This window comes from Prunus avium, chromosome 2 (assembly GCF_965620075.1).
Source record: "Prunus avium chromosome 2, drPruAviu1.hap1.1, whole genome shotgun sequence".
Lineage (NCBI taxonomy): Eukaryota > Viridiplantae > Streptophyta > Magnoliopsida > Rosales > Rosaceae > Prunus > Prunus avium.
In genome coordinates this window covers 44,094,202-44,114,420 of record NC_142285.1, presented here as the reverse complement: position 1 = coordinate 44,114,420, position 20,219 = coordinate 44,094,202, and the positions used below count along the sequence as shown (strand labels likewise).

General features: G+C 36.4%; 1 protein-coding gene and 1 long non-coding RNA gene across 2 annotated transcripts; both read left to right on the top strand.

The window, feature by feature from the left end:
• The first annotated feature begins 3,453 nt into the window (after positions 1-3,453).
• LOC148297088 (uncharacterized) lies at positions 3,454-4,279 on the top strand. Its single transcript, XR_015834060.1, has 2 exons — positions 3,454-4,120; positions 4,189-4,279. It is a non-coding gene; the product is annotated as an uncharacterized LOC148297088 (long non-coding RNA).
• Positions 4,280-13,980: 9,701 nt separating this feature from the next.
• Positions 13,981-15,318, top strand: LOC148297087 (laccase-15-like). The gene is made up of 2 exons (XM_088249515.1): positions 13,981-14,903; positions 15,001-15,318. Exons 1-2 carry the CDS (start codon positions 13,997-13,999, stop codon positions 15,129-15,131), a joined length of 1,038 nt encoding a protein of 345 aa, XP_088105641.1. The 5' UTR covers positions 13,981-13,996; the 3' UTR covers positions 15,132-15,318.
• The last annotated feature ends 4,901 nt before the right edge of the window (positions 15,319-20,219 follow it).

Here is a 20,219-nt window from a genome sequence, read left to right as displayed (position 1 = left end):
ATTTGTCATGCCTTACCTTATCTTTAGGGTTTTGTTGCCCTATCTGGGCTTTCTTTGCCATGCCTTGCCACCTTGCCTTTGCTTGGCCTTTATTTGCCTTACCTTGCCTTACCCTTTCTTTTTAGGGTTTGGTTTTACCTTGACGTGCCTTTCCCTATTTTAGGGTTTGGTTGTGTCCTTGCCGTGTTCACAGGGTTTCTGTGACCTTGCCGTGTTCACAGGGTTTCTGTGTCATTTACCTTACCTTGTTGTGTTCACAGGGTTTCTGTGTCCTTTACCTTACCTTTGCCGTGTTCACAGGGTTTCTGTGTCCTTTACCTTACCTTTGCCGTGTTCACAGGGTTTCTGTGTCCTTTACCTTACCTTGCCGTGTTCACAGGGTTTCTGTGTTCTTTGCTTTGCCTTTGCCTTGTTCCCATGGTTTATGTGATCTACCGACCAACTGGCTGCACTTGGATTTGGTGTTGCCACCGACAGACCGAAATGATTAACTTCGATGTGGCCTTTGCTCCACGTGTGGCCCACCATGTAGTGGTCCCACGTGAGGGGGCATGTTGAAGTGGATCGACATTCTATTAAGAAGAAGCTTGATGCGGAAATATTAATAACGACAGTCTCTCTTTTGGCAAGTTGGTCATTGATGATATCTATGCACCAACTTGAGGGGGAGTGTTAGCAATAGTCAATTAATGAGGATTAGTTTGGCACCTACAATGGTTGGTAGCCTACAATGTTTAGTCAATTAATGAGGATTAGTTTGGCACCTACAATGTTTAGTCAATTAATGAGGATTAGTTTGGTTGCCTAACTAGGTTGGTTGCCTAACTTGGTTGGTTGCCTAACTTGGGGGGCTTGACTAATGTCTTAGGAACTTGTATATATATGTGTTGATTGTAAGTAATGAAACATAAGTGAAAAATCAGAAAATATTCTACAACTTTCATTCTCTCATTCTCTCTACACTTTCCACTCTCTACTCTCAATATTCTCTATGTTTTGGCAGAATCTTTGTATAATTTAATTTCCATATGTCAGAAAAAGATTATGAAAAAAGAAAAAAAAAAAAAAGCGGGTCAATATTTGCCGCCTCCATTTTTATCATTGAAATAAACTCATTCAGAGGACCACATTTTAAAACCATATGAGTGTGTTATTATGACTATTTGCTAATTGCTAATTAGATTTGGTTTAGTTTTACTAATGTGGTTCTTTTATCATGAGTGATGGAGACCATTTTGGTTTTCCCACTGATTTGTATGTATTGTTTGTTTTCCTTTTTCTGTGTGTCGATGTTTTGTGCTTGTTTTTTATCTAACGGCAATTAACGTGAGGTAATGTCGATGTTGTGTGCTTGTTTTTTAGTCTCGCTTATTAATTGATGATGATTATAATCCAAGATTAATTAGTTGTTATAATATCCAAGATTAATTGATGATCAGTGGAAAATTCATTCATCTGTGCCTGAAATGCTTTAGGGTACCTTCACCAGCAAATTTTCGATTACGTCTAATTGTTTGTTGCCTCGCGTGTGTTTATCTCTCTCTCTCTCTCTCTCTCTCTCTGTATATATATAGCTGGCATATGCCTCCTGAACTCATCTGAACTGCATCAGCTAGCTGTAGCTCGCCAGTAATAGAAAAAAGATCAAGTACTGTCATCACTAGCTAGAAGAGAAAGAATCATGTTGGCCATGAAGATTTTAATTAGCTTGCAACTTTTAGGCTTGACGTTGTTGTGTTTTGGCATCTTCCATTGCCAAGCTTGGCCTCGTTACACTTTTGTGGTAATTAGTATAGTATTATATCATCTGAATTACTAATTGATTAATTAGCTCCTCTGATATTTTATATTGGTGTGTGTGTGTGAATTGCATATGCATGCATGCATGCATGGTTATGTATATATGATCATGTTGATTGATTCAGGAGCTTGAAATAAACAAAACTAACGAAGGATATATTCTGGTTGGATATCTTTGTAAACATTGTAGGTGGAAAAAACTCCATACAAAAGACTGTGTAGCACAAAGAACATACTGACTGTAAACGGCCAGTTTCCTGGGCCAACACTGTATGCTCGCACGGGAGATACTATAATCGTCGATGTCTATAACAAGGGCAATCGTAACATTACTATCCATTGGTAATATTCTTTTCTTTTCTTTTTTAAATTTAAATTTATTATTTTTATGTAATTGTGACTTGTGATATAATTAAATGATTTCAATATTTCAGGCATGGAGTTAAGCAACCAAGGAATCCATGGTCGGACGGCCCTGATTATATCACGCAATGCCCAATCCAACCAGGAGGCAGCTTTACCCAAACTATCATATTTTCCTCTGAGGAAGGCACCCTCTGGTGGCATGCTCACAGCGAGTGGGATCGAGCCACCGTCCACGGCGCTATAGTCATCTACCCCAACAAAGGAGCCACTTACTCTTTCCCCAAGCCTCATGCAGAATTTCCAATCATCTTAGGTACGTAATTCAAAATTAATTCGACAATAATATAATGTTATTGATATATACATGTTCAACAAATTGACTTGAAAATTGTAGGGGAGTGGTGGAAGGAAGATATAGGACAGCTTTATAATGAAACTATTCAAAATGGAGGGGACCCTAACATTTCCAATGCTTTCCTCATCAATGGTCAACCTGGCGATCTTTATCCTTGTTCAAAACCAGACACATTCAAGCTGATGGTTGATTGTTGTGAAATTTATTGCAAGCGCACAATCCGCACAAGTAATACAGTGATAAGTGAAATGTCATTCCCACGAAGAGTGATTTAATTTACTAAGTACCAATTGTGATTAACCCAAGACTTTATTTGAACAATTGAATGATGAGATTTGGTTGATTAATTAACTAAAACAATGAATAAAAGCAAGCATAGAACAATAAAGTAGTAAGATTCAAGTTATGAGAGCACTAGAGCTTCCGATTTCACCATAGCCAATTCTACCCAATTCCCTTAGCATGTTAATCCTAATTATTCTCCACGTTGACAGTCGATTTTCCCTACTTTATTCGATACTCCATCCCTGGTTATACCAAAAGTATTCTTATTACCAACCCACTCTATCCCTAGTGATGGAATTAAGATAATAAGAACCCATTAAACTCCTTGAAAAATATGCAAAACAACCACATAAGTCATGACGAACATCCCTGTCTAATCATGTAACTTATGGCATCTATTACAAGAAGCAACCCTAAATTGGATATCCCTATCGTCAATTTAGCATCAAAACAATTAAATGTTGGCCAAACATTCAAAGCATTAAGCATGGTAATAGATACTCAACATTGAAAAATACTTGGAATTAACATTGACTAAAGTAATTGAGTATTCATGGCTAGGCTACATCGTAGCCCTAGCAAAAGAAATTAGTTCATGACAACTTTAATAAAAACCATGATAAACAGTGTCATAGGAAAGAAAAAAACCAATTGAGGATTTAATCTCTGCACAGCAGCAACTCTCGCTCCAGGTCTTGTCTTCCTCTCTCTAAAACTCTCTCTCGTGCCTTTGTAGTCTATGGTCTCCCAATAATCCTCCCAACCCCTGGGCTTTAGGTTAAAGTTCAGTATTTATAGGCCAAAGGAATTCTCCAAAAGAGAAAGAAGAATAATAATTAATTAGGAATTAGATGAATAATAGGAAAGCCAAAAGGCAAAACCCAAACAGAGGAGGAAAAATAGAATAGAGTACGGCTGAGGCAGACTTGGGAATTATCCAAGTCAAAATAGGAAATTGCTTTGTGCAGAGATGGGTGCGGCTGAGACTTTGAAAATAAGGATTTCCAAGTCAAAATAGGGAAACTCATATTGGGCTGTTTTGGGGCAGAGAATATAGGGAAAAGCCGCAGTTGTAGTTGGAGAAAAATTCTTCCAACTTGAAGAAGGAAACCAGCCTTGTGACAGCTCAACAAATGACGACAACTCCTCCAATTTCAGCAAATGATTGATGGCAGCTTCTTCCCAAAAGTGAACAGCAAATGCAAAGCCGCAAAATGCTTTCTAATACTTCCAGCGACACTTGTCTAGGCCAGGCTTGTGTGCTTCATCAAAGCAATCAAGGGATTCTTCTTCAAAGCCTATTGCAATACAAAGGTACTGACCCTTTTTTCTCAAAAATTGTTCACAAGATGCACAGCCTTGCTAAACCTCAGCAAATGCAGATGGGCTTTGACACCAAAGCTCGACAGATGCACAAGGCATAACCTAGCACCTCCATCAGCTTCATACCTTTCAGCTCCGAAAAATGTTGGTAAGTTTCTCCAACTCTATCTTTCTGGCTGTAGGATTTTCAAAACATTTTTCCAAAGTTCATTTGAATATTAAACATGCATTTAATCAAATTAATCGCAGCGGAAGTCTATGGTGGTTGTTTAAATTCAAAAACAAAACTTCTTCCAAGTATCTTAAGCCATGAACATTGATATGTTTTTCATAAATGAAAATTCAAGAGAAAGGATAAGATCTAATTACCCTTGAAGCAATTATATGAACCAATTTGTGTTTGGTCTTCTCTTGATGATTTCCTCTTTGTTGATCTCCTCTTTGATCTTTGATCTTTGCTCCTTGATCTTTCTCCTCCATGTGAGCCACAAAAGTATATGGCCTCTAAGTCTCCACACCAATGGAACCTTGAGATGAGAATAAGTATCTTGAGAATACTTGGATGCTAGTGTAAGATTCTCAAGATTGGTTTCAATCTAAACCACTTTGAAAGATGAAAGTGTTTCACTCTTGAAAACTATCATTTTTCTCTCTTTGATCTCCCAAACCTATTTGGTTGATGTTGGATTGTGTTTTTGTGTTAATAAGAATATGGAAACAATTCCCATACATACTTACTTAAGCATTTTCGGCCAAAACCCATTGGGCTTCCAAAATTGGGGCTTATGACACTTAAACCATAATATTTAGTTGTCTTAAGCCCTTGGGCTTGATACCCAACCATTTGGGCTTTCCGTTAACTATTACTTAGCCCAAATACGTTTTTACACGTAGTAAATCATCCACATCAAATCAATCAAATTGATTTCCTCATTCTCATTTGTATTACTCAAAGTTAACCATTTAAGGTGTGCGATCCATTAGGTTCTAATTAGCAAGGCAGTGGGAAAATATTAGAACTCTTTCTAACCAACTGGAATTAAAACCCTCTTTTTAATTCTTCCTTTATTTGGATCGATCACAATCAATCCTAGGACTTCCACAAGCCAAGAGTGACATCTAGCAATATATCAAGGCTACCCAAGCTAACCAGAATAGATGAAGAACCTATTCAGTTGGAATTGCAATGCAATACGGTCCTTCTCTTATACAATGTTTCAAATCATATTATTAGGGTACGGATTGTTTATGTCAAACCCTTAATATGATTTATAACCTCATGTGATTCAAAAGAACATGATTAAGAACAACTTTCTAAATCAAGCTCAAAATACTTTGGCCAAAGATTTACTAAATCACATCTTGAAACATTCTCCTTCTTTATCGAAAGTAGAGATTCCTTATTGTACATTCACATGCCCCTATGATGAATTAAGAGATCCCAATAACACTTAAGACAAATCTTTTACGGCTTGCCTTTGTGAGCTATCAAAGATCAATAACGCATCATAGGACAACCATGATGCCTCAGGTCTAAGGACTAATTTGCATTATTGCAACTATGAGTTCTCATTTGACATGTAGATAAATACTCCATATGAGAACTACGGTTGATCGCGTTCAGTGTACTCATTCACTAATGAGCACCCACATACTTGTATTAGTGTCAACTACACAAATGGTTTGAGACTAACCATCCTCCCAATTGAGCATACATAATATGTGCTAATCTTGACGGTTTATCAATGCCCATTTGATAACCTATGATTAGGAACATTTTGGGATACTACAGTTAGAGATTAAAGGTCTCATGAATCTAATCTTCTTTAGATTACTTTATCTATTATTTAGCATACCCTGGACATTTGTTTCTTTACACGATGCAAAAGATAACAAATTAAGTTTGCCCTTTATATATCATATACGAAATGTATTCTAAGGAGATTTCATCAAATGTATTGGCTCTTAGGGCACATTTCTAACAATCTCCCACTTGCACTAGAGCCACATAGCCATGTATCTCATACCCATTATCTCTGTATGTCTATCCAGTTGTGACTGTGACATAGGCTTAGTGCATGGATCTGTTACGTTGTTTGCAGATGCCCCATCTAATGGTAACATTTTTCTATGTGTTTGGATCTCTGATGAGACCTAGGTTCCTTGGCTTGAGCTATCGCCCCATTGTCATCACACAGTAAAGGTACTTGTGACATTATGGTTAGAACCATACTTAGTTCGGTAATGAACCTTTTTATCCAAACAGATTTTATTGTAGCTTCTAAAGCGACAATGTAATCAACTTCAGTTATTCTCTAACTAACTACGTGTCCATTCAAAATGAAGACGTACCCTTAGGTGGATTTGCAATTGTTGATATTAGATACATTATCCAAATCAGTAAATGCTTCCACTTGCTACTCTGATGTTCCTCCCAGATGAGGAACATGTCCTTAGTCCTTCTTAAGTATTTAAGAACATACTTGACTGCTCCCAATTGATCTAATCATGGGATTGATTTATATCTTCTAGTTATACTCATATAACCGATATCATGTCTTGTACATGCTATGACATATATGAGAATCCCTATTGCATATGCATAAGAGATTTTATTCAACTGCTGTATCTCATAATGAGTTTTCGGACACATGCTCTTAGAAAAGTGAAGTCCATGTCGTACTGGAAATAAACTTTTCTTAGACTGTTCCATATGAAATCTCCTTAGCATCTTATCAGCATACAAGGATTGAGATAATCCAATTATACTCTTAGATCTATCAGGATAAATCTTTATTCCTAGTATGTAAGATGCTTCTCTAAAATCTTTCATTGAGAATGATTTAATGAGTCACAGCTTCACTGAAGATATCATTCCTATATCGTTTCCGATAAGTAGTATGTCATATACATACATTAATAGGAATACTACCAAACTCCCACTGACCTTTTTGTACACTCATTGGTCATCCATGTTTTGTATGAAGTCAAACGATTTGACAACTTCATCAAATAGGATGTTTCAACTCCAAGAACCTTGCATCAACCCATAAATGGATCTATGTAGCTTGCATACCTTATGCTTCTCAACTTTAGAAATGAAGCCTTCAAGTTGATCTATAAATAGTTCTTCCTGAAGGTGGCCATTCAGAAAAGCCGTCTTCACATCCATTTTGACAAATCCCATAATCATGGTATGCAGCTATTGCAAGCCAAATCCGAATAGACTTTGTCATAGTGACAGGAGAGAAGGTTTGTTCATAGTCAATCCCTTCTCTTTGCTTGTAGAACTTTGCTACTAGCCTTGCTTGTAGGTTTCTACTATCCCATCTGAGCCTATCTTCCTCTTAAAGATCCATTTATTCTCTATTGGTACAATACCAGGAGGAGGATCACTAGAGTCTAGACTTTGTTGGTATACGTAGAATCCATTTCGGATTTCATGGCTCCAAGCCATTTCTATGAGTCAATGTCTGACATTACCTCATTGTAGTTCAAAGGGTCTTCGATATCCTTACAATCACTTAGGAGATTTAACTCTCATTTGTTGCCGTGAAGGAAACCACAATACCTTTTAGGCATTCTGCTAACCCTTCTTGAACTACGTGGAGTCTGTGTTACAACAGGTTTGTGGATCTGGGATTGCACTTAGTTCAGTGTTGATTTCTAGCTCATTGGACAATTCCTTGAGTTCTATCTCATGTCCCCTTTTTCCCATCAAGAGTGTATTCTCTTTTTAGGAAGGTAGCTGACCTTGCAACAAACAACTTTTGCTTGTTGATGTGATAGAAGTAATATCCCATAGTTTCCTTGGGATACCCTATAAATCTACACTTCACTAACCTTGCATTTAGTTTATCCACATCTTGCCTTTACATTTGCTAGACAACCCCAAATCTTGATCTAATCAAGACTTGGTTTCTTCCCAAATCACATTTCAAATGGAGTTTGTGGAATGGATTTGGAAGGCACTCTATTTAGCAAATGAATTGCAGTTTCAAGTGCATATCCCTAAAAGGATATAGGTAAATTAGTACAACTCATGGAACTCATTTTAGAAACTCCATTATGTTGTGGAATTCCTGGTGGAGTCCATCGTGATAAGATGCCATGTTCCTTAAGGTGATCAAGAAACTCTGTGCTTAAGTATTCATATCCTCGATCGAATCTAAGGATTTTAATACTCTTGCCTGTTTGGTTTTCAACTTCATTTCTGAATTCCTGAAACTTTTCAAAATTCAGATTTATGCTTCATTAAGTATAAATACCCTAACCGTGAATGATCATCGGTAAAGGTAATGAAGTATGAATAACCGCCCTCTGTGTTTGTATACAAAAATCCACAAACATCTTAGTGAATTAATCCCAACAGTTCTGTAACTCTTTCTCCTTTACGAGTGAAAGAAGACTTGGTCATTTTACCATGTAGACAAAATTCACAAGTAGGCATAGGAACATGATCAAGTGATCCAAAAGGTTCCATCGTTTGCCATCCGGTGAATTCTATCTTGGCTAATGCCTCCAAGTTTAAGGTGTCACAATTTAGTTGATGTATCCACATCTCTAGGCCTCTCAGGTCTAGTTGCATCTTTATCCATATACAGTTAATGCTACCATTCATTTCTAAAATGAAAAGAGACCATCAATCAAAATTGCATAAGCAACGATTTGATTGATATGTGAAATAGAACAAAGCATTTTGTCAAACAAAACATCAAATCCATCTCTTAAAATATAGAGACGGATATTAAGTTCTTTACACATCTAGAAATGAAATACCAATTATTTCAAATTCAGGTCCTCTTCGGATGGTAGTTTGAGATGTTAGGTGCCTATTGCATTGGCAACTACATTAGTGCTATTTCCCACGGTTAGCACAATTTCTCATTTTCCAAGTCTTCTACTCCCACTAGTCCATGCACATAATTGCATATATGTTGACTAGCTCCTGAATCAACTATTCAGTTTTAGAAGCTTTAACTGTAATTACTAATTTTAGAACAAGAGAGTGACCTTCTAAAGGTTTTTCTCTTGAGGCTTGCAAGACATCTCTTGCAATTTCTCTTCCAATGTCCATTCTTGCCAAAGTGAAAAACAAATACCTTTCAGTTACTTGTCTTTCTTTTGTATTCTTTCTTCCTTGGGTTTTTAGAAAACCTTTCTTCTTCTTTCCTTTATCCTTACATTCTGTTTGGATTCGGAAGAAGAAGAACCCTTCTAAAAATTGCAACTATCCTCTTAACCCTTTATCTTTTGAGATATTCATTTAAGCTACTATAGCTATATTGAGTAGCTCATATAGGGTATCATTCATCTTTCCCATATTATAGTTCATAATATATTGGGATTAACTAATGATAGGGATGAAAGAAAGAATCTTGTTGAACTTCAACATCAAAGAAAAATCCATATTTTCCAATATCTTAAGTAATTATATTACTTTGGGATCATGTTGATTAACCGGGAACCCACTTGCCATTCTTGTCATAACAAGTTCACATATGGTAATGTAAGCTAGGAGTAGCTTCACCTTTTCATGGATGCCAACATGTAACTTTTACCTCGGTTGTCATCTGACACATGCTTCTTATAAGCCTTTGTCTCCTCCTCAATGGCATATGGACCAAGAGGGGTATGTGGTGGGGTTTTTCTTATACACAACCAATCTCATCCAATTATAAGACAACTTGGTGTTTGTGCAATCAAACCGGATAGTTCGTGTCATCTTGGACGTTTGAGTCAAGTATCTTCGAGATTGGGTTTGTGATGGTTAATTTGAAATTCTGCAAAAACGTAAATAGATTTTAATTTAGATTAATCTTCTACCAAGGACTTAGGGTCTTTAAGTCATGATGGTAGCTCCCACTATTTTTGGCAAATTTCATATCCCTCCTGAAATCCGAGAGTTTCCGTTGAAACTCTTAGTGGGGATGAGAGTCTCACTTTCACATAGTTTTCCTCAACCTAACAGTTTGTTGGATTGCTATGATACTAATGAGAGGATACTCTTATCCAATCACATCATTAATGTGAATACCCATCACTATGGCCTCTAGAGAACTAGACCTCAACCTAACAGTTTGTTGGTTTCGTTCGTCTTAGTTAAGTTATTCCCACCATGCTTGTGGGTATAGGGTTTCAAGCATGACCTCAACCTAACAGTTTGTTGGCCACACTCGTTATCTATCCGCACTACATCAAGTATGTGTAATAGGCTTCCCTTGGATGGTTACAAGTACTGGATGTTGCCTCACTGAGGTCCAACAAGGTGTAAATGTGCCACCCAATAAGAGACTACCACGGTGGAATGCCACAAAATAGCATTCAAAGTGTCATTTCGCTTATCAACTTAATATTGCTTTGAGGGTAGTTAAATTGGTCTCATTTTAATCCAATTTTAATCCTGTTAAAATTACCTATCTAATCTCATTAAATGGTTCCCATTGCAATATATTAGTAGCACATAATACTCCCACTAAATGTTTTAGAAACCATTTGCTTGAGATAGTGGAAATACATGATACTACTAATTGATTAATTATCATCATTACCGAACATTCCAATTGCATTGGGCTTGTAGGATGATTATGGACTTTCTTGTTGATCCAACACGAGCCACCATGTTGGATCATGGTCTTGGATGGTGATTCATTTTAATTACGCGCGCATAAAAATAAATTAGGCATGAAAGCCATTTCATTATTACATAGCTAATCAAAATCGAATACATATCCAATAAGCGGCCAATCACATAGCTCAATTGTTTGGTCTAAGTCCATAACCATCCTTTAATTATTTAAACGCTTTAAACAATTAAACTAGCAATGTAAAAAACATGCTCTTGGGTTGCATACATATATATGGGTTTAATTCAAGTGGTAACCATATTCAAATAAAATAAATTTACAATGGAGTGAAAAACATTTTACTACAATAGTAAATGTAATTGTAGAACCCTTTTAGGCATAGTTACACTTATCATATATTGCAACTATATCCAAAACTATTCAACAATTAATAATGGATCCAAAGTTGATCCACTAAGGTGTGGGGTTAAAACATGCATTTGTATAATACAAAGTGGTGATCATAATTTTTTCAACTAAGTGAATAATCATGAATGTGACTAGGTAGGCCAACCACACTCACCAAAGTAATCAAAATTAATTTTAGTGTGCTAGGTAAATAATTAGTGATAGGAATAATTTGATCAACTTTTGCATTTTATATCAAATCACCAACATTTACATCTAGATAGTCCCCACACACTCACCAAAATAATCTTATTAATTTTAGTGTGGTGGATAAATGTTTATTGAGTGGAAACATTTTTGAAAAACTTTTAATTTTATAATAAACATCATCATCATCTTTTGACCTATCTTGGTGGAAAATTCCACTAAACACAATCATCAAAATTAGTCACATAACTTATGGATCAAAAAGATCCCATAACAAGAACATCAAGAACACCAAGAACATGCATATGAACTAATATGAATGTTCATGCAATTTCCGGAAAATCCATATTCCATTTTAACTATCTCATGCTCTTAATATCATATATTTCATGAAGTTAAAATCAAGGGGGTTTTAATGCAACTATGCTCTAATATTCATATATACAATTATGAATACAAAGAGAGCATCAATCATCAAAACATAAATCCGGAAATCCAAAATCCCAAACAAACCCTTTCACTCCATTTGATTTTTATTCAATCATATCAAAATAAATCAAGTATAACTATTATACTTTTAAATGAATTTACAACCCATATATGCATCTCTAAACCCCAAAAAACATATCAAGTTCATGACCTATGGCTCTGATACCAATTGTAGGATTTTCAAAACATTTTTCCAAAGTTCATTTGAATATTAAACATGCATTTAATCAAATTAATCGCAGCGGAAGTCTATGGTGGTTGTTTAAATTCAAAAACAAAACTTCTTCCAAGTATCTTAAGCCATGAACATTGATATGTTTTTCATAAATGAAAATTCAAGAGAAAGGATAAGATCTAATTACCCTTGAAGCAATTATATGAACCAATTTGTGTTTGGTCTTCTCTTGATGATTTCCTCTTTGTTGATCTCCTCTTTGATCTTTGATCTTTGCTCCTTGATCTTTCTCCTCCATGTGAGCCACAAAAGTATATGGCCTCTAAGTCTCCACACCAATGGAACCTTGAGATGAGAATAAGTATCTTGAGAATACTTGGATGCTAGTGCAAGATTCTCAAGATTGGTTTCAATCTAAACCACTTTGAAAGATGAAAGTGTTTCACTCTTGAAAACTATCATTTTTCTCTCTTTGATCTCCCAAACCTATTTGGTTGATGTTGGGCTTCCAAAATTGGGGCTTATGACACTTAAACCATAATATTTAGTTGTCTTAAGCCCTTGGGCTTGATACCCAACCATTTGGGCTTTCCGTTAACTATTACTTAGCCCAAATACGTTTTTACACGTAGTAAATCATCCACATCAAATCAATCAAATTGATTTCCTCATTCTCATTTGTATTACTCAAAGTTAACCATTTAAGGTGTGCGATCCATTAGGTTCTAATTAGCAAGGTAGTGGGAAAATATTAGAACTCTTTCTAACCAACTGGAATTAAAACCCTCTTTTTAATTCTTCCTTTATTTGGATCGATCACAATCAATCCTAGGACTTCCACAAGCCAAGAGTGACATCTAGCAATATATCAAGGCTACCCAAGCTAACCAGAATAGATGAAGAACCTATTCAGTTGGAATTGCAATGCAATACGGTCCTTCTCTTATACAATGTTTCAAATCATATTATTAGGGTACGGATTGTTTATGTCAAACCCTTAATATGATTTATAACCTCATGTGATTCAAAAGAACATGATTAAGAACAACTTTCTAAATCAAGCTCAAAATACTTTGGCCAAAGATTTACTAAATCACATCTTGAAACATTCTCCTTCTTTATCGAAAGTAGAGATTCCTTATTGTACATTCACATGCCCCTATGATGAATTAAGAGATCCCAATAACACTTAAGACAAATCTTTTACGGCTTGCCTTTGTGAGCTATCAAAGATCAATAACGCATCATAGGACAACCATGATGCCTCAGGTCTAAGGACTAATTTGCATTATTGCAACTATGAGTTCTCATTTGACATGTAGATAAATACTCCATATGAGAACTACGGTTGATCGCGTTCAGTGTACTCATTCACTAATGAGCACCCACATACTTGTATTAGTGTCAACTACACAAATGGTTTGAGACTAACCATCCTCCCAATTGAGCATACATAATATGTGCTAATCTTGACGGTTTATCAATGCCCATTTGATAACCTATGATTAGGAACATTTTGGGATACTACAGTTAGAGATTAAAGGTCTCATGAATCTAATCTTCTTTAGATTACTTTATCTCTTATTTAGCATACCCTGGACATTTGTTTCTTTACACGATGCAAAAGATAACAAATTAAGTTTGCTCTTTATATATCATATACGAAATGTATTCTAAGGAGATTTCATCAAATGTATTGGCTCTTAGGGCACATTTCTAACACTGGCGCTGGTCACTGAGACCAGTTGTGGGTATAAATTGACACTTGCACAGATACACTCCAGGTGTTTGATGAAATGACATAGTGAATTCTTGATACTTTGTTGAGTTGATAATTCCACCCATTTGGATCCCTTAAGCTTCCAAAATTATAGTTTTTCCTCCAAAGCCTTGCTAAGTATGATTTCCTACAAAATCTTCACCAATCACATTAAACTAACCAATTTCACACGAAAACTATGCAAATAGAGATAGATTATATATGCAAAATATGAATCTATCATTGATTATGGGAAGACCTACATGCTAAGGCTAATCAATTCAGCTGTGCAAGAGATTCTGTTTTTCTCGATTGCCAATCACAAGGTCACGGTTGTGGGCTCAGATGCTAGCTACACCAAGCCATTTTCATCAGATTATGTCACAATATCACCCGGCCAAACCATTGACCTCTTGTTCACTGCTGACCAGACCCCCAACCACTACTACATTGCTGCTAAAGCCTACGTTGGTGGGGCTGGGATTGTTTATGACAACACAACCACCACCGCCATACTACAATACAATGGAAATTATACCTCAACTTCAACCCCTTCCTTTCCTAATCTTCCTTCCCATAACGACACCAAAGCATCGGTTCATTTTACTGGTAGTCTCAGAAGTCTAGCTGATCAAAACCACCCAGTTGACGTGCCGCGCGAGATAACAACTTCATTGTTTTACACACTTTCTGTCAACACACTACCATGCCTAAAAAATTCATGTGCAGGGCCTAATGGGACACGTCTGGCCGCTAGCGTCAACAACATTAGCTTTGTCGACCCCAGCATTGACATATTGCAGGCTTACTATTACCATGTCAATGGGGCATTTGGAACTCGATTTCCGAATTTCCCGCCCTTGCTGTTTAATTTTACGGCTCAGGACTTGCCATTGTACTTACAGACCCCGAAGCAGGGGACGGAAGTGAAGATACTGAAGTACAACGCGACCGTGGAGATTGTGTTTCAGGGGACAAATTTGGTTGCAGGGGATGACCACCCAATGCATCTCCATGGATTCAGTTTCTATGTTGTTGGATGGGGACTTGGAAATTTTGACGAGGATAAGGACCCTTTGACATATAATCTTGTTGACCCTCCTCTTCAAAACACCATCGCTGTCCCTGTAAATGGCTGGACTACCATTAGATTCAAGGCAGACAATCCTGGTAAGACTCTCCTCTGGTTTGGTTAACTTCCGAATTAATCAAGTTACAATGAATGATGCTGATCATGTAATGTCAATGATTTTTTTGTTGAGAACAGGAGTTTGGTTTATGCACTGCCATCTGGATCGGCATATGTCATGGGGCATGGACATGACGTTCATTGTGAAAAATGGAAAGGGTCTAGGAGCCAAAATTTTACCTCCGCCACCAGGAATGCCTCCATGCTAATTGCTACAAAGCTCTGGCTGTATGTTCATGGCAATAAATTGGGAACGTAGTCCTTGATTTAATTTGCTATCATTGTACTACTATTTGGACTGGGCAGGAGGATACATATGTTATAAAAAATTACCTGGTCGGTCTTGTATTATAATTTACATGTTCCAAAATAAGTGAGATTATTATTTTCTGGCTAGACCTGCAAATGTCTGAAAAATCAATTATTTTGAAAAATTCGTCCCAATGGGTTGAACTGTATATCAACGAACATTTTTTTTTTTTTTTGGGAGATTCACTATTATACCCAATATAAGAGCCCAAATTATAAAAAAAATCATATATGAAATGGATTTTAGAAACATACCCAAAGCTCATTTACAACAGAACAAAAAGGCTTTTAACTTATTTTGAATTACAAAATTGGCATTGATTTCTTAGAACAAACCCAACCCAAAAACCTCTTAAAAAAGCCCAAAACACTCAATAGGACATCAAAGTAATTTAATAATCAAAATTAAATTCAATAGATCCAGCTGTCATTTACTGGGTTTTTTTTGGGTTTGTTTGCAGAAATTAAATGGTGTAGAGTTTATTTATAATTTTAGTGCTAAAAATGGATATATTACTAAATATCTTTTTCTTTTTGGGTGAATTGAGAGGGGGGACAAAATAACTACATAAAATCAATACAAACAAGACGGGGACGAGACACCCCAATCAAGTCTCAACGAACATACTTTGTCCATGAAAAGAAAGAAGGGTGCCATGCCAACCAAATAGGCCACTATTTATTGGACAGAGTTTTTGGCAAGCTAATCCCCTTGAACCTCTAAAAAACATAAAAGTTACCCCCCCCCCCCCCCAAATAAATATTCATCTGTCCAAATCCATGCTTGATATTGATAAAGTTAAGTTGTTTTCCAGTTGTAGAAAGTGAACTTCCAGAAGGGCTGCAGCTACCTCTTATATTTGTCGTACACTCTTTCCACCCTTTTCATTTTCTCATTTCGTGGGCATTTTTCTCAATGGCATTGGACCTTAACCTATTTTTTTACCCCCAAAAAGTTAAAAAGTCGTTTTTTTTTTCTTTTATAAGAAAAGTTAAAGGTTTTTCTTGATCAAGGCCTCAAGCTGGACTCTCCGCCCTTGAGGATACCTGAAACTGAAAGCTGGGCATAAAGACTTCAAGGTAACGCACCAGTCTCTGAGAACAGAATACAATGGTTTGCTTGATATTAAATTATTATTTCTACTGTCAACAAAGAATCCGGACTCATCAAGACTGAGGAATTTGATCCTCTATTAAAAGAAGGGCAAAGGACTTGACCTGGTGTGCGTTTGAGCTTAATACACAGTCAACAAAGGGATTTACTGAGCCATCAGCTATCTGCCATCTGCTGCTGTAGACGGATCAGTTTCGCAAGTATCAATTTCTTGTTCACGGCTTGCTTTAGTTTTGGATGAGTTTTGAAGATTTTTTTTTTTTCCTTCTTTAATGAGAGTTCTACTTGTAATTTTGCAATAATTTGAAAAAGAAATTTAAGAGGATCACAAAAGTTTCATATCAGCTTCCTAAATCCCGACAAGACATACATGCACAGAGCACAACTCAGCTTTCTCATATCAGCTTCTATTTGTAAATTGTAATTTTCACCAATGTAGTTGCATCTTAAGCATCTAAATGACAAAGTTTCAGAATTGGTGTGAAATTTCACAACCTGAGGACTAAGATGTTTTTGTGTAAGAGAACAGAAACAGCTTAACATTCGTATAAAGGAAAAGTGACTATCTACTATATTCAGTTCTCATAGAATGGACAAACTGGATTTCAATCGCTGCAGCTCAGTTAAAATGCGAGACTCATTGCTTCTTTGTCTTGTAATTGCTGTAGTTGCTTTTGGAATGCAGCCTCTTCTCTTGTTGTTCACTGTTGAAGAAAGAAACAGAGGTTACATAGTAATCGGGTGAGAAAATCAAAACCAAATTCTAAAGGTATGGACTCATAACAGGTAACAGGCATAGAAAATCCAAGAGTCTTCTGGAAAACTCCTGCTGGAATTAAACCAAAAGTCTTTTAGAAAAATCCAAAAAATATAAAAAGTCTATGATGGACAACTCTAGACAATGAACAGCAGCTAATCCAGCCACAAATACATGAGGCTTCATGAGTCTGAGCCTGAGCCTTCATGAGGCTTGCGCAATGAACACGGTGATGCATAAGATCTAAAGCTTATGGTTGGTTTGCTAGATATTACTAAATCAATAATCCTCAAAACTACCTATCTGCATAATATCCTGGAGGTGGGGAGCACCCTTTGATATATGTTGCATGATTGGAAAAGAAAACCACTTATTTAAGGATATCTTGCTGGTATTCCTTAAACAGGCATCTTCCTCCATCATCCACCATACTTACCCCAATTTTAGAACTTTTCTTTGTCGTCTGGACACCCTAAATTTTCTTAGTTTCCAATACAACCTCAACTCTTCTTTACACTGCTGTAGTTGTTTCCTTCCATATTATTTGTCTACTTCTGGTTTCTATCATCCTACCTCTTAATGTCCTGTATTTCCTGGTCTTCCCACTATTATTCCATATCAGTTTTAATTCTCAACAAATGAATCCATCTCAACAATGAATACCACTCCTGGATATGTATATCTATTAGCAATGGAAACCTCTTCACTGATACACGTTATAAAAAGAGTTTTATGTCATATTTGTGTCCCTCTTTCCAAAAAGAGTTTTATGTCAACGAAACTGAAATTGTATATTCAAAACCATAACTACGTTATATAAGGAAAGTCTTACTTTAACATTCACTTAATTACAATGAAAGTAAAAGCAGAAAATAACTTTATGCAATTAACATTTTAATAAGTACGGCTGAGGAGTTTAGGGATATCACCTCACTCTCTCCATTCATCTTCTATGTGGAGTTCCATATTGAGTCCTACCAAACTCAAGACATCTTCTTCTGGTGAAATTATGTCCCTCACTTCTTCTGCCTTTGACTGCAAATTGGTGGCATCCTTTTCACATATGTCGAGAAAAACTTCCAAAGAAGACACATGATGATGGATAGTTTTCGATACCAACAATAGGGGAGAGCTCACCAGCGCCTCAAGCCGCAATATGAGATGGAAGAATCCATCAAGCACCTTACTTATTGCATCTACTATTGTGGTAGTTGAAAAGGTGTTCTCCATAGGACTTTCTTTTATATCTTCTTCAATTTCCGAACAGGCAAGCTTGTAGAGTCGTATCATCCTGGCAGAAACAACCATATATATCGTTGTTTTCTTGCCCTGAGACAGCTTCGAGCTGGTTAAAAAAGCTGACAAACCTTTCCGTGATTTGTTCATTCTTTGGGATCCCAAAAAATAAATGACAAAGGCTGTGTGAAATCAGGCGCCCCAGTCCAAGTGAGTGAAATTTGATACCATCCATAGCAGACCAATTGCTGCTATCATTAGCATTTGTGTTCAACCAGTTAACCACACTACAATAACGTCCTGATTTCCTTTGACTGAGAGATATTGCATTGCGTAGGGCAACCACTTCTGCCCTCAACCGCAGCCAGAGAAACATACTTTTTTCTCTTCTGGACAGCAACGATATCTTCATACTCCACTAGCCTGCCAATAGCCATGAGCCGAACCCATTCGATTTCTATCTCTATACTGGTGAATTTGGGATTAGATTTTTTCCATACCTGGCTGATGTCAATTTCCATTTGACCACTTGAATTCTTGATAGAATCCCTCAACAAATTTTTAACAATCCACACCTGTGCATCCAGGTTTTCCACGGCTCCCAAAATTCTTTTCTTTTTCAATCTTACACTAAAAGACACACCAGATTGCTCTGTTACTATTGCAGCAAGATCCTTGATTTCACTGAAAATTTTAGTGACAAAGCAGTCCCTTCCTAAAAACTTGTGCTTAACCTCCAATTCCTCCAATTCCTTCAATTCGAAAGCTTCTTGATTTAGAGTTTCTTGCTCTTTCATATCCTTGAATTCTTTGTAAATAATCTTTACAACATTGATGAACTTGAGTAGCAACGTATTGGAGGCAACATTTTCAGACAGCAACCCCTTTACTTGAAAACCCAAATTGACCAACTTCGGTAGTACTGCTACTTCTTCATTCCGAGGGAGAACAATGAATATATCTGATAGCATGCAAGAGAGCCTCTGGCCAATCTTTATAACATCAAATTCTTGATTAGCCGATACCTGGATATCCTCCCATCCCACTTCCACCATTGAAAGAGAGAGATATAGAGATTGAGGTTGTGAACGTCAGTCATGGTTATGGGGTCTGAGACGGTGATATGGAGGTCGGTGAAATGCGGTGGCTATGGAGGTACTTGAGCAAAAAGGGTAAAGGCTACGGAGGCGTTTTCTTTTTCTTTTTGGCGCCAGATTTTTAGCGTGAAGAAGAAGATGGAACTAATTTTATAATTTGGGAATTTTTTTATTTTTTTATTTTTTTCAAATAAACGACACCGTCTGCCTGTCTCTTAAGCAAGGTATTAAATGTCGATAATATCGGATTTTTGGGGGGCCGATATTTTCGCAACAAACCATGGTGTTATCGTCAATATATCGATATTTTTATTAATATTATCCCGATAATATCAACATTTTTATGAATAATTTGGGCAATATATCGCGATACGAAACCCAAAAATATTTATATACATAGTTTTTGTGAAAACCATGTTACTCCTTTAACACCTTAACCACCATATCACTTATGTTTTTGTGAAAATATGTGAAAATATTTATATATATACATGGTTTTGTTTTGAATTCTTTTTGCAAGAGTATTATCCATTACTATTTGGCCATTACTCGAGTCTCTATTGTCCGCTTTTCATTTTTTTACTTTTCCAGAGTTATTACCCGTGTAAAGAATTTAGCATTTTCCCATTTAATACTCATATTATACACGTACGTATGTATTTTTCAATAATACTTTCGTTTTGTCACTTAGAAGAACATATCGTGTATTATTAAATGCTTAACTTTATATATTTCAACATCGTTGTGTGTCTTGATTTATACACATTATATAAATCGATATACT